This window comes from Crotalus tigris, unplaced genomic scaffold (genome assembly GCF_016545835.1).
Source record: "Crotalus tigris isolate CLP2741 ecotype Arizona unplaced genomic scaffold, ASM1654583v1 scf7180000023617.9722795, whole genome shotgun sequence".
Classification (NCBI taxonomy): domain Eukaryota; kingdom Metazoa; phylum Chordata; class Lepidosauria; order Squamata; family Viperidae; genus Crotalus; species Crotalus tigris.
The window spans coordinates 4020976-4035973 of NW_024100081.1; the positions used below are offsets into that span (position 1 = coordinate 4020976).

The 14998-nt window shown below is 40.2% G+C and overlaps 2 protein-coding genes across 5 annotated transcripts in view; one reads left to right on the forward strand and one right to left on the reverse strand.

Moving 5' to 3' along the window:
- Positions 1-2: 2 nt before the first annotated feature.
- CPT2 (carnitine palmitoyltransferase 2) lies at positions 3-14886 on the reverse strand. Of its 4 annotated transcripts, XM_039319990.1 has the most exons (6): positions 14614-14745; positions 12676-12767; positions 11471-11551; positions 10529-10635; positions 4973-6277; positions 3-3436 (listed from the first exon to the last, which is right to left on the reverse strand). In XM_039319990.1, the coding sequence occupies exons 2-6, from the start codon at positions 12705-12707 to the stop codon at positions 3105-3107; spliced, it is 1857 nt and encodes a 618-aa protein (XP_039175924.1). In that variant the 5' UTR covers positions 12708-12767; positions 14614-14745; the 3' UTR covers positions 3-3104. The 4 variants fall into 4 exon arrangements, with proteins under 4 accessions (XP_039175924.1, XP_039175923.1, XP_039175926.1 ...); XM_039319989.1 differs by lacking the exon at positions 12676-12767 and having other exon boundaries at positions 14614-14886; XM_039319992.1 differs by lacking the exons at positions 12676-12767; positions 14614-14745 and adding an exon at positions 8563-8773 and having other exon boundaries at positions 11471-11504.
- Positions 14847-14998, forward strand: part of SLC1A7 (solute carrier family 1 member 7) — a 47012-nt gene continuing 46860 nt past the window's right edge. Inside the window, exon 1 of the mRNA XM_039319996.1 lies at positions 14847-14923. The gene's annotated coding sequence lies outside the window, so the exon portion shown is untranslated. The remainder of the gene's footprint in view (positions 14924-14998) is intronic.

Sequence of the window (14998 nt, forward strand, 5' to 3'; positions counted from 1 at the left end):
TATTTTTGCCCACATGCTGTTATTTTTTTATTGTCTGAAAAAAATACATGCAATTAACACCACAAGCTTTATCTTGGAACAAGCCAGTCTACAAATAAGACATCCATGTAATATCCTGAGAATTCACATTTCAGTTCCATTTCTTATAAACACTTAAGAGTAATACTCATTCCATTCCAGTGAGCTTTATTCAGAACAGATAAACATATTTTCATATAGCATTGTAGGTGAAACAGTTTTTAACAGAGGCAGATATTATACGTTCTTAATTTATCAAGAAAAACAAAAATATTCTGAGTATCTTAGAAATAACATGTGTTGGATGCTTCTAGGTTAAATACACTTTATTGTGCAGAAAGATGAATAGTTAGGGTGGAAATGACTGCAGACCTCCCTCCGCTAGTTGTTGCTGACTATAGGGAGCAATGCTCATCTCTTTTTTCAAGGCCATTGAGCCAGCACGATCCAAAGACATTTCTGCGGTCATGTGGCCAGCATGATGTCACAGAGTGCTGTTACCTTCCCACTGAAGTAGCACCTATTTATCTACTTGCATTTACATGTTTTTGAACTGCCAGGTTGGCAGGAGCTGGGGTGAAGACGGGAGCTCACCCTGTCACTTGGCGCTCGAGTCTTGAATCTGGGCTGCCAGCTTTCCAGATGACAAGCCCAAGGTCTTGACTGCTGAGCCATCAGGCTGCCCCAAGAAGAGAGGAGACAACTAAAAACATTATAATCCACGTGAATGACAATGTCGGAAGATATCCCTCTACCCAAGAGTAGATGCTTTTAAATATAGTCTGAAAATAAGCTCCTGCTAGGGAAGAACTGCTTGTCTAGTATTTCAGCCCTTTATGTTTACTTCAAGCTATCACTTCTCATCCCCAGCTGGTTGTATTCCCTTTTTCCTTTCCTTCCTACCCTTTCCCCTTGATTCCACCTCTGTCCTGTTGTCCTTAATACAATCAACGCTGTTGACAAAAACTAAAAAGGCAAGGATTAAAAAGCGCAATGGCCTTTCAACCCTCTATAAAATGTCTAGCTACAAAATAAGAAAAAAGTACCAGTGTAAAGCCAGCCCAGGCATCAAATAATGAAACAAAAAGGCTGAATGCTTCTCAGAAAAGGACCGTTCTCAAAAGCCTTCCATAAAGCCAACCAAGTGGGCATCAATCAAATCTCAGGAACCAAGCTGTTCCTTAATATCAATCGTATAATGGGGACTCTAAGCGTCTCCTCTTGGGAAGATATGAATAGTTCTAGGTGAAAGGGGTGGACCTGATTTTGTTGGGAGATAAAAGAATATATAAGTCTGTATTCTTATGTTTCATTGCATAAGAAACAATTTTCTCAATGAGGAACCTTATTTTTTATTTTTTAGGCAATTAATTTTACTTAGGCACCATTAGTTATAGTTATTTTGGTTTTTGTTTGTTATGTAGCTTCTAGTAGACACATATAAATGGATGTACGTCGACATACAATGTCACAGTTATTCAACAGGAAGCTTTCAGGATACATTCCAGCTGGAAGCTCTGACAGAATGATATTTCAGGTAGTCCTTGACTTAACAACCATTATATAGTGACCGTTTGAAGTTACAACAGCATTGAAAAAAAAAATGACTCGTCCTCACACTTAACGACCATCATAGCATCCCCACAGTCATGTGATGAAAATTTGCGTGCTTGGCAACTGGTTTGTGTTTGTGAAGATTGCAGCCTCTTTAGATCATGTGATTACCACATGTGACCTTCCCAGCTGGCTTCCAAGGAGAAAAGTCAATAGGGCAAGGTGAATTCTCTTAATGACCACGTGATTCACTTAACAACTGCGGCAATTCACCGTGGCAGAAAGCTTGTAAAATCAGGTGTGAGGCATTTATCAACCACCTTGCTTAACAATGGAAATCCTGGTCCCAATGTGGCTGTAAGTTGAGGACTATCTGCATTATCATCCTTTAAGCTTTCAGAGCAGACATGAATGTTTCTTGTTATTTCTCCATGTATGCCATTTTATATGATTTCCACCCCATTTATTTGAGGAGAGATTTTTTTTTTTACCCAGTGTGTATCGCTTCTTGGTCTTTTGGCTAAGATCAAGTGTAGTAGTACCCAGTGTGTATCCTGTATCATATTTTCAGTTACACCGAACACCAGGGTGGCCGTGATGATGCCTAGTGATCAGTGTGTCAGCTAGAGTTTCACTTCGAATCGCACAATTCTATCGTTCTCTGTAGTAGTTAACTTCAGTTTACTAGGCACAGAAATGGGCATTTTTACAAGATTTTTGCTTGTGAGGAAGGAAGACTAAACAGAAGCAAATCCTTCGTCTTACATACAGGACTTTTTTTTTCTTCTTGGGTAAATTTGGTGCTTGAATATTCCTGTAACTGTTTGTTATAAGAATTCCAAAAATTTCACTTGAGTGTCACAAGGCAGATCTCAGGAAGTATATGAACATTTCTGCTCCAATGAACATGCTAGTCAAGATTTCTTTCCTATTACAAAAATAAATGTATAATACTGGATTGTCTTTTACATAAAGCCTCACAAAAAGGGTGTTGCTATCTAAAAGTCAGCCAGTCATATATTTGATAGTTAATGTGTATTAAAAATTAAACATATATATTAGCAAAGATCGAATGAATCCTCGAAGATGTATCAAGCAACATACTGCAAGACCTTCTGTTGGCTGATAGATAGTAAACAACACTTTTTTTTACAATTGAAGTCCATTTACACTTAAGAGAGTTGGATCTAGCCTTAGTCATATTTAGAGAACAGCCATTAAAATCAATGTAACAATTTAGTCACGGCAAATGTTAAAACCTAGTGGGCCGGCTCTTTAATCTTTACATTCTTTTTTTTTTCTCCAGACCTTAAATCTGTCATTTTTAAAAAGGAGAAACAGGTCATAGTCCAGCTAGAACAGGGGTAGGCAACCTTGGCTCTTTTATGACTCGTGGACTTCAACTGGCTCAGGAATTCTGGGAGTTGAAGTCCACGAGTCATAAAAGAGCCAAGGTTGCCTACCCCTGAGCTAGAACATTACCCTTGAGCCAGAGGAAGCCACACATTTAAGAAAGCCAGCCCTGCTCTATCTTAATTACTAATTTGTTTCCCTTCTAAAATATCAAAAATATCATCCAGTGACTTGTGCACACACTGCAGGAATTCTGGTGCATTCCTAGATGGATAAGCCGAAACATTGCACCCGATCCAGTTATCGTGTATGCTATAACCTAAACCGAATCCATCAGGCACCACCGGCCCAAATCCACCCAGGTTCACAGATGAGCTGTTCAAAGTACTTGTGGAGAGAATGTTGTGATTAATTAGGGCATAAGCTTGGTCCTTGTAAAGATCTGGCAAAGAAATTCCTTGGGATTCTGCTTCACACCGCAATGCAAAGAGGTGACGATCAAATCCCTGACCTATCAAGAAAAATACAACAGTGAGCGGCTTGGAAAAAGTCACTACTTCTTTCTAAATCATATTTTATGCCACTTCCAAATGGCTGCTCTTAAATGAAAAACTATTGTTGTAAAAAAAAAAAAGGTTATGTGAGCTTATTTAAATGAGCACTAAATTAATTTATTTAAATAGTTTCAGTCACTATATTAATCTCTTTCAGTGCCCAGGAGGCTTTACGCCATCTGAAATGTTATTCAGTTAATATCTCAGTGACTACTGGTGCTAGTGATGATTAATATGCTCCTGATAAGGATACCAGTATTAAAATTAAAGCACAGCAGTAAAACACAGGCAACATCTTTTGCTTTCTAATAAGTGTAAAGTTGATTTTTCCAGAGGGAGTTTATGGACTGATTCTGGAGATATTCATGTAGGATTTAGATTTGCTATATTAATGTATTGCTTATTTTTTGGTTGTTTTATTTTTATTGTATATTTATGATAAACAGATAAATTGCCTGGAGACCACCTGGTTTGAAGTAGTGCATACATTTTATAAAGAAATAGGTATTAACCTCCCAGAGGTTATTATTCCACAATAATTCAGTTTTTACCTGTTTTCAAAAAGCTAATAGCAATGTGTCAGTTCCAGAAGGAAGATACTCCAAAGCACTGCAGCCATCACTGAAAAGGAGCACTTCCTGATCTCAGTCCCATCCCTATCCCACTTCTAAAGATGGGGCACCAGAAGAAGTTTCTTCCGGGATGAATATCTCAAAATGGGTCAACCTCAATTGGAAAGGGAGTTCCTGAACACACCTAAGTGCCAACCATAAAGGGCTTTATAGGACAAACCAGCATTTTGAATTACAGATTCAAATTACAGATGATGCAGAACCTTCAGAATCAATACAGGAAGTCCTTATTTAGCAACTGCCTTGTTTAACAACTTTTGCAGTTATAACAGTAATGAAAAAGCAACCAACCCTTCACACTTATGACCCTCACAGGTCTGCAAAGCAAAGAAAAACTGAAGTAGGTTCATAAGCACAGTTGCGGTTTGCTTAATAATCAAAGTTTCAATTTTGTTCATTAGCACTATCAGTTAAGCCCTAGGTATTGTGCACCAGATAACACCCAAGCTGCTCTGTACTGAAGCAGTGATAGCTTCAGGATGGCCTTCAAAGATAGCTGTATGTGGACTGCTCTGGAGCAGTCCCAACAGGTAGTGTAGGAGGGCATGCTGCCAATTTGCATAACATTTACTTCTCAAAATATTATATTGAAGTGTTTTGTAATCTTGGTATATAAATTTATTGTTGTGAGCCTCCCAGTCAGCTGGAGTCAGGCAGCGTATAAACTGAATGAATGAATTCATTGATCAATGAACTCAACAGATCTAAATGACATTTTGCAATTGGATTAAGCTACTAAAAAAAAGTTATATTGCTGCACTCACATTTGCTCCACAGAGAATTCAACGTTAAGAAAAGGGCTGCAATCAGTATAACCAAAAGCAAGACTGAAGATCACCACAACTCCCCAGCTATACTAACCCAGAGCAGCTTCTTTTGTGAGTTGACTGTGATACGTGGAGCACACTGTGATCATCTGGCGTAATTCCACAGTACTGTGCTTGGACGGCCTCTTGACTAATGCCTCCGAGCATGCCTTTGTGTAAACTGAAGCAGGCCGGATCGCTTCAGTGCGACCATGTTTGAATGCTGCTGTGCTACAAGATTCATAGGTGGCAACTGTCTGTCCATATTGCCTAAGAAAAGCCAACTGGAAGGCAAGCTGGACGATGGCATCAGGACTCAGCTTCTGGGTCTTTATGAATTCCTTGCCTCCTCTTTCAAACTTCAAGGACTTCAGTGTTAGTGTTTTCACAGTAGCATCAAAATTTTGCTTGGCTTTGGTAATTCCTTCTTTTAAGGCATCGTTCAGTTTAAAATTCAGCTTCTCTACAGCTCCATGCGAATCGCAGGCAGCTGGCAGAGACTGAGGAGTAACGGCAGGAGTCTCAGTGCTGTCTTTAAAGACTTCGTTTTGGAACCTAAGCACAGCTACACCATCTCCCCAAGCATGCTCAAAGTGAACTGCTGCAGAGCCGTCTTTAGCTAAAATAAGATTAAATGATTTGTCGTACCACCTGTTAGTGCCGTCGCCATGGAGCATAGCATGAGACAAATGGTCGACATCTTTAATTGGGAAATCATCAAGGCACAGACAGAATATGGCTGAATCCACTTTCCTTAAGGCCTCCCCGTTGCCATTGTCAAGGAGTTCCTGTCTCAGAGTCGCCCAGGTGTCCCGGTTTTCGGTAGTTAGATAAGCAAGAGGAGATGCTGGAACTGCAGTATTGTCCGAAAGGATAAATTTTAAATGGGCTTGAATTTCTGAGGGTTTCACTATATTGCCGTTTTGGTCTATCACATCAAACACATAGAAGTGGCCATTTCTAAGCACCAGTAAATGCCTTGCATGCTCATCTGTAAACAGTTCATCTTTCTTGGGTTTAGGCAGCCGCGTGGAATTGAAAAGTCTGAAGTATTGTGACATGTCTAGTGGGTAGGCATTCACCATATAGGCACCAAACCATGAGAGAGAAGAAGGCACCAATCGAATAAACTTTTTGAACCCGGGAGTGTCGCTTTTGGAGGGGTTCAGATGAAACACCTCTGGTTCTAAGATGCCTGCCCTAAGAGTCTTCAAGAAACGTAAAGCAGCAACTGTCATGTTGGTGGCTTTCACAAGCTGATCGTTGTATTCAGGTTTGGGGTCAGGAGTGAAAGCCATGAATGGATTGAAGTTAAGAATAATAGGTTCCCGTGCCTGAAGATACATGTCAAACCAGGGACCTGAAATTAAGAAGCAACCATAGAAGTAAAGTTCAAGTATCATTAAGTCCCTTTTTACGACCATGTAATCCCTTAAATTGGGGTAGAGTCGGGGCAACTGGATGGAGCTGATCGTTTGCTGGCTGGAAGCCTTTCATGATACCGTGCAAAGTTTGCAGCAGATATTTTTTCGTTGCGCCCTGGGTGAGAAACATCTGCCATTACCTAGGATTAAACTCTCAGCCTTCTGAGTGGGCAGTGAGCATTTTCATCACTAGGCCACCACGCCGCTCTTCAAATGTCATTAACATGGGAGGCTTATGTGAGGGACTCCAGTTAAAAGCATATTTAGTGAAGCTCTATGGCAGGGGTCTTCAAACTTGGCCCTTTTATGACTTGTGGACTTCAACTCCCAGAATTCCTCAGCCAGACAGTTGAAGTCCACAAGTCATAAAAGGGCCAAGTTTGAAGATCCCTGATCTATGGGATGCGGTAGAAAAGTTTCCAAGTTAGTGACAACTGAAAACAGAATTTCTTTTAAAGTTCCTGCCATTAATTTAATGTGGGGCATTCATTTTGCATCCAGTGCTCATTTACCATTTGCTCTCCTCTTTGACCATTTATCATTTGTCTTCAATGAAAAAGGACACCTACAAATACACTCTAGCTTTTTCTTTTACCTTTTTACCTGTTGCTTCTGCTCTTTCCTGTGTTTTTCTTTCCTTTTTTCTCTCCAAAAGTTTCAGTTCCCCACCAAAGATTTCACTTCTAATTCCTGGCTTCTTTCTATCCACTAAAGTAACTGAATTCTATACTTGGCATAAAAAGTATGGGATTTCTTCACAAATATGAGGACTACAAAAAAAAAATATTAATACTGGTAAGAAATAAAAGGTAATCGCCTGCATAGTCTGACCCTTCAGACAAATACATTGGTATAAAAGTGACATTCCTGTGCTACTAATTTTTAATTTTCACAGGTTCATGAGAGGTTAGCAGTAAACTAGCTATCAGAAAAGAAGTCTACAACCCCAAATCCTGGGCTCTGCAGAACACTGATAAGGAAGTAGTAAATAACTACTAGACCACTAGACACTGATAAGGAAGTAGTAAATAACTACTAGACCACCAATTCTGCTCCAAATTAGGACAGAGTTGCTACCCCTATGGAATGGAATCAAGCAATTTTGTGTGATTTTGATTTGCAAAAATTACCTTGGATTTTCCACTTATATTCCACTTATAAGTAACCATTTTCTCTCGGTCAACTTTACTCAGCTGCTGCTTATTAATTGCCCACAGAAACCGAGAGCTACTTCGCTATCGTCTTCCTAAATTTCATTTAAATAAATAAACCTTTTAGCATTTTATTTCAAATAAAAGAAAAATAGGTGGGGTGGGGAAGGAGAATAATGATACAATTCTTTCCATTTCCATGTGACTCTCTCTATATTTTGCTTCTGCACATTTTGTTTTTTCATTCAGTGGAAAGATTATAATTTGGCTAAGTTTTAATGCATTAATCACTTCTTAGCCTACTCTCAAGCAAATAGGATGGGACAGATAGCATTTTAAATCCACAAGTATTTAATTCAGGGTCTTGTTTATGTACTGTGTAATGAGTCACTCTTTCACAGAAGGATTCAGCTGAGAAATAGAACAGAATAAATGTGGTGAGATTTCTACCAATAATGGGCATGTGGTATACAAACCCTAGGCACAGATAGTCTTCAAGAGTTTGCTTAATGACCACAGCATTTGCTTAATAAACCACATGACCATGATGAGCCTGACCATTCCAGTAGTAACTCATGTACATTTTAGATGCCAATATCATACATGTAAGAAGAGGAGAAAAACATAGGAGTCATTGGAGTCATAAGACAAGTTGGACCCAATTTTACAGTAATTTTTATGACAGTCGATAAGTGGATCATACAGTTGTTAAGCAAATCCATCTTCCCCAATGGGCATTTTTGGCCAGAAATCAGCAAAAAAGGGGATCACAAAGCATGATCACATAACCGTGTGCTCACGTGACTGCGGTTGTTAAGGAAATCTGGCTTCCCCACTTGACTTTGTTTGTCAAAAGCTATCTGGGAAAGTCACAAATCATGTTCATGAGACCGCAGGACACTGCAGTCGGTCATAAATGTGAGCCTGTTGCCAAGTGCTCAAGTTGTCATCACATGACCAACAGGTGGTGCAAGGTTTGTAAGTGCAAGTACAGGTCATAAGCCACTTTTTCCAAGGCCGTTCGTAACATTGAGCCGTTATTAAATGAACAGTCATAAGTCAAGGATTACCTGTAAATTAAGTTCACTAATCTAAATTCTATAAATGTTCTCTTCCTTGCTGTTCTTCTATTTTTGTTCTCTCTCTTTCACTTTTTTTTTTGTCTTATTTTTGCTGTCTCCTTGCTTTATGTTCTGGTATTCCTCCATCTGCTGAAGTAAGTTTCCTTTTCTTTATCTCATCCTGACTGTTCTTTTTTCCCAAACCATAAAGTTTAGCAGCCTGCAATAGATTAATATTTTGTTGGTAATGGACATTAAGTTACTATGATCACTCTTTTTTCTACAGACCGTATATTTTATTTCTCAGAAAGACATATGGAATCGGCAGTACGTGAAAATTATAACACAGCGGTTCTTCAATTGTTTGAACCGATTGTTCCATTTCCCTATCTCAAATAATTCCATTGCCCACACAAACACACATACACACAAGGCAAAAGGTCTGTTGTTTTGTACAAGCATCTCTGCAGCAGCAATCTGGATTCTCAATTCCCAAGCAGTTAGAAATTGCTCCATTAGCCCCAGACTATGCTCAAATTACTCCCAGTTTGAAAAACCACTGCTATAATAAATAAAATAACATCTTTTTTCCTGCAACAAAAAACTTCCCTTCTCATTTCCTCCGTCACTACTTGAAGAGTATTGAAGTAAATAAAAGGCAACTGCCTGATAATTAGGTCACCCTGCTTTCCTGCTAGAGATGCTAAGAGTTGAACCTGCCACATTCTGCATGGAAAGAGATGCTTGTTCCATCTATCCACTGTGTTCTCTTCCATTCTCCAGATTTAGAAGAAGGAATCTAATGTATCTTATAGATTCTCTTGGAAATTATTCTGGAGCTCCAGGATTTTGGCTTAAGACTAATTCCAATCCAGTCTTTGTGGGGGGACACATTCAGCTTTGACTCAAGAAATTCCATATATGGAACAGAAGTTTCTGATAGCCCAAACTGAGACAAATGTCTTTGAATGTTATGTCCAGGCTATAAATTTAATTGTTCTGTGAAGAGAAGGTAACAGTGAAGAACGGCTAAGGACATCAGCAATGGTGAGAGGAGAAAAGACACTGGGAAGACTAGAGTGGGTATATAGCAGTGGTGGTGAACCTATGGCAGGCGCGCCATCACCCCAGTCCTAGGCCTTCAGCTGGGTTTTATAAAACCTTTTTGCTTTAGGCCTCTGCCGCCGTGTGCAAAAAGAAAAAAAAGGTTCGATCGATCAGTCAATTTCAACTTCTCACAGGAAAAAAAAGATCTTGCAAAGTTGGAATTGATTGATTGAACTTTTTAGTCCCACCCAGTCTGCCAGTACCACCGCAGCCATGCCCACCCAATGAGCCACACCCAGCCAATGGGCCACGCCCACCCACCACCCGACGATGCATAAGTGGGTTTTGGGTTGCAGTTTGGGCACTCGTTCTCTAAAAGGTTTGCCATCACTTGTATATAGCAAGATAGGTTATGCAGTGCATGAAAGAAGAGAGGGAGGGAGGGAGAGGAGGGGAGGAGAAATGGGGCGTGCCAGGGGAATATGTCATGCTGTGAGCTACTAAGGCAAGGAATGGAGAGAAGAGGTAATCTGTACAGCTTTGGCCTATTCACTGCACAAAAATCACTCCAGGATCCCTCCAGATTTAGTTTTGTTTTGAAACCTGAACAACCAAAACCTCTTGGCTATTGGTTCTGCTGAACTGTGGATAAACTGAAATAGTTCAACAAAACTTCTGGAACACATAGATTTGTTCCTGGTTTGAAACAAAGTATACTTTCCATTTCATGCACACTCCTAAAGGAAATGTTAACCGTTCAAAATGCAAACAAGCCTTAAAGCCAGTTCCAGACCTGTGGCTTCAGCCTGAATTAATGAAAAGGAAGATCCATTCTTTGCTATCTGCCGGGTTAGAACTGATTCATAATTGAGCAGTACAAGGAAAAGACATCAGGAAGATAAGCAACATTTCACAATCATTTTCCTACCTGAAATGTAACTAGTATGTTTGTTTTGTTTGTCCTTTGCAACCAAATGATTATGCAATTCTCTACCGATGCCATTCTCAAAATTGCCAGCCAGTTGTTTTGTTTTCCTAAATTTAAAAAAGACACAGAGAAGGAAATTTAGTATATCTCTCTGATATATACAATTCTTTGAGTGAAAATGTGAAGTATGCGGCTAAATAATAAGGTTCTGCTAACCTGATATATTGTAAAGAATAAAGAAGATGACCTTGATTATGATATGGAAGAACTATTATCTAGGCAAAAGGAGTCCTGGTGGCACAATGGTTACAATGCAGCCTAGCAGGCCAACTCTGCCCACAGCCTGTAGTTCGATCAAGATTGACACAGACTTCCATCCTCCCAAAGTCGGTAAAACAAGAACCCAGATTGTTGAGGGCAATATGCTGACATTGTAAACTGCCCAGAGAGTGCTGTAAAGCACTATGGGGCAGTATATAAGTCTAAATCAGTGGTTCTCAATCTTTCGAATGCTGTGACCCCATAATACAGTTCCCCATGTTGTGGTGACCCCCAACCACTTATACATCACTGGGTGCCAGGGGCGTGGCCAAAGAAAAGGAGAAAAAAAATGGCGGACAGCCTTGTTTGGCGACCCCCGTGAAATGGTCGTTCGACCCCAGATGGGGTCCTGACCCACAGGTTGAGAACCACTGGTCTAAATGTTATTGCTGTTGTTGTTTAGATCTGCATTTAAATTAACTGTTCTGAAATGCAAAGGGGAGAGAAATTTCCTTTAGTGCTATTTAGAAGGTTTTTCTGAGACTGCCTAGATTAGTATTGTTATGAGCACAAACAATAGTCAGGAGAACGGGAAATATAATGCAGCACATCTGCAGGGTAACCTGCAGGCTGAGATAGGTACCTGGACAGGATATCAGAGAGATGAAAGCTTGTTCTTACCTGAATTGATCATCATCCAAAAGAGGTTTCTGAGCATTTAGGTATCTTCTAATTGTATCTTCAAGTTTGGGAATGGGCAAACTAATAACAAGAGGAATAAAATATTGAGTCTGTGAAGTTAAAAAAACGTTATCACAAACTCTCAAGAAAAACATGTTGATAGATTAAATGGTCAGGCAGTTTTTAATTTAAATACACGCTCCAAAGCAGCTGTAACACTATAACTTATATCTATGCATAATTTATTGATAATACTACACATTTTTGTATCAAGCATTCAGCTATTCTGAAATAAGCAAATTAATAAAGAAACAAAAAGAGATTCTATTAACCATAACCTATAATAAAGTCTTACATCAGAAAAATGCCTTCCAGACTTAAAACAATTGTTATCAATATTTCTGCATAAGTACAATGCATAAATAAACTCCAATCCCTCAAATAAACCAATGAGCATTGAGCACAGTAACTAAGCAAAAACAGTTGCATATTGTTGTGGTATTAACAACTGGGAAATGGAAAATAGGAGGAGGAGAATGAATACTGTACAACTAGCTCGAATGCTTCCAGATTAACATTTAAGTTAATATTTAAGGTATAGTGGATGATCTTTATCTCTTTTGCCACAATAACCTCTATGTAGGCTACTCATTTAGCAGGAACAGTAAAAAGTGCAAAGTATGCAGTGTTGAATTCACTGTTATTTAGACAACTAAATAGTATACTTTGACCTTAATAGAATAATCCTAGGCATGCTGATTTTAAAAGTTTCTCCTTCAAGTCATTGTTCACTCCTGGTGACTGCCTGGACTAGTTCCTGAAATTTTCTTGGCAACATTTTTGCAAGTGGTTTGCCATTGCCTTCTTCCTAGGGCTAAGAAAGAATGACTGTCCCAAGAATACCCAACTGCTGTCATGCCTAAGGCAGGTCTAGAACTCACAGTCTCCTGGTTTCTAGCCTTAATCACTACACCAAACTGGCTCTCAATTTAGAAATGAACAATGCATAAAGTCAACAAAATAGGTACAAAGGCATTAGGAATCACATAGATACATAGAATCGGTCCTTGAAAATTATACAGACTGTTGCCAGCAGTCAAAAACTGACTTGAAAGTAACAACAAATTTTTAAAACAGTGTATAACTCTGAATAGCAATGATGAGAATCATGTCCTGCTTTTAGCATTACCCTTTCACCTACATACCATATTTTATTCTGGTCTTCTTTCATTACCATCTGCAATGAAGCTCTTGCATTTTCCCTTTGTCATTTTGAGCTCTTAAACTTTTTGCTGTGCTGTAATTTAGAATACAGTAACTCACATTTCACCTTAGATATTCTTGTGAGCAATCCAAAAGCTGAACTGTCTCTTAATCAGGAGTTGAATTAAACAAGAAATTCATACTATCCCTTAGCATCTCTAGAGTTGTACAAAAATAAAATTAGTTCCTGTCCTCTCATGAGTTCACAGAATACGCTAGCATCAGCACAATCCAGCTATTAAGACAAATTAAAATCTTTGTTCTGAGATCACACATTATACTACTGTACTGTATGTTTTTTTTTTAAAAAAAGTTTAACTTTGCTGCTTCAGGTGAATGATAACTGCAGGAAACCCATTGGTATGTTATGAGTATGAATAAATAATGTACATATGTATGTCCAAACTGCATAATGAGGATAACCAGCTATCATATGAATACTCAGAACATGTCCACTGCCCCTGATGGACTGGCATTCTATGCAGCTTTGAGTCCACGGCAACCTATCAGACATCTGGGTTCAAAAATGATGTAAATGTAGTTTTCCATTTATCCTTGAGTTCAGAAAATACAACCATGACTAATTTCAATGCAAATGGTGTTCTGCAAAGAGATATTCCTTATGGATTTCTGCAAAGTACTGTCTTGTTCAAAGGCTTTTACTGTATTGTATACATGTAGCACTTTAGTAGGGATTAGGGTGATGACTCAGCAGGGACTGGGATACTATTGGCTGCTGTCAATTGTTTGCCTGGGAGGAGGGTGAAGGCAACTACATCACCTGGCACAGCAATTTACCTATTGAAGACTGCCCTGACTACACTGCCCTGCAGAGTGACACCCAGCTGGTAGGCAGATCACCTTTCTCAACAATCTGCATCCATGAATCAAGCTCTGCAGTGGATCCAAAGGGACTCTCCTATGTTACTGGGAACTCCCCAACACTATCTGATTCATGAGATGGAGTGACAGACTCTGTCCCCCTAAAGTGGAGGGCAGTCTTTAGCACTCACACAACATATCACGTCTTAGGATGAGCCAGAGGGTAGGTGGGTGGCTTCCTGATAAGGCAGAAGCAAAAAGGCCCACTTATCCTACAGATCAAGCTCAGGTGATGGCTAAACCCATTTGTCCAAACTTATCTCCTCTCCAAGTTCACCTTAAGAAGGCAATTGGTCAATGCTCCCCGATTCCTGAAGCAAGAAATTTGTCAAATCACTGCAATTTTCTAGCATGAAATTCTTACCAACCACAAGCCTGCTTCTCTATAGAGACCAGTTATGACATGGAAGAAATTATGTGCTCTTTGAAGACCCGAAGATGCTTCTTCCAAGAGACAACTGGACTTTTGTAGTGGGGGAGGGTGTCCTTTCCTTTGAAAACTTTTCTTTTCTCATCCAAGAAACTTGGATGCGGAATGGAAAGATTGGATGAGAAGCGAAACGATTTCAAAGGATGGGGGGGAGTCAATTTGACTTTTGGAAAAAGCACTTTGGGGACAGGGTAACGGTTGAGAGAATCTGCATAGGCATTTGCCCTTTGAAGAGTTTGTGCCCAGTGCTATAGGAATGAATTTCTAAGGAAATCTTAATTGGATATGGGGAGCTTCCGGGTGCGACTTAAGATATAGCTTATTTCGCGGCTTCTCCCAAACTCGGCGAGTGAGAAAAGTATACACTGACTTGTATACCTAATTTCCTCTTTGAGGGAGGGGAGGGAATTGGACGCGAGGACCTAAAGGCCACGTCAGAAGGGCAATCGAAGGACACGAACAAGCAAAGCTGGAAGGGTTCGAGGCCGAAGGGCCACAGGACCAGTCCCGGGGAGCAGAGACCAAGCACTGCTCTTTCACCCCAGGCTCCAAGGTGGCACTTCCTTACCGGGGCAGGCTCTTCTGATAATGCATAGTGGGGACGATGCTGCGGTGCAAGTACTGGGAGAACGCATCGTCTTGGCTGTAGCTTCTTCGGGGCCCGATGAGGAGAGGCGGGAGCCAAGCCCTCCGGAAGCGGGAGAAGGAAGAAAATAGCAGCGCCCCGGTCACCATGGCGGTCTGGATACTTTCTCTCCCGGTGGCGGAAAAGGAGAGAGCCACCCCTCGGTGCCCGCCCCTGGGAGGAGTTACTTCAGATCAAAAGACGTGGGACGGCTCCGGTGGCAGATCGCGCACCCTGGACTGCTTATTAATAGGTCGAGTTGCTGGTTTTAAGCCTTTTGTGTGTGTGTGTGTGGCACGGCGCTCGGCTAACTCTCCGTAGTTAATGA

Bases quoted from the DNA above. Each gene is read 5' to 3' on its own strand.
- CPT2 (XM_039319989.1), bottom strand. From the start codon at position 14,780: ATGGTGACCGGGGCGCTGCTATTTTCTTCCTTCTCCCGCTTCCGGAGG. The intron at 6,278-10,528 runs GTAGGAAAATGA...TCTTAATTTCAG, and splicing joins ACATACTAGTTACATTTCAG to GTCCCTGGTTTGACATGTAT. The intron at 3,437-4,972 runs GTTAGTATAGCT...TTTTCTTGATAG, and splicing joins CACAAAAGAAGCTGCTCTGG to GTCAGGGATTTGATCGTCAC.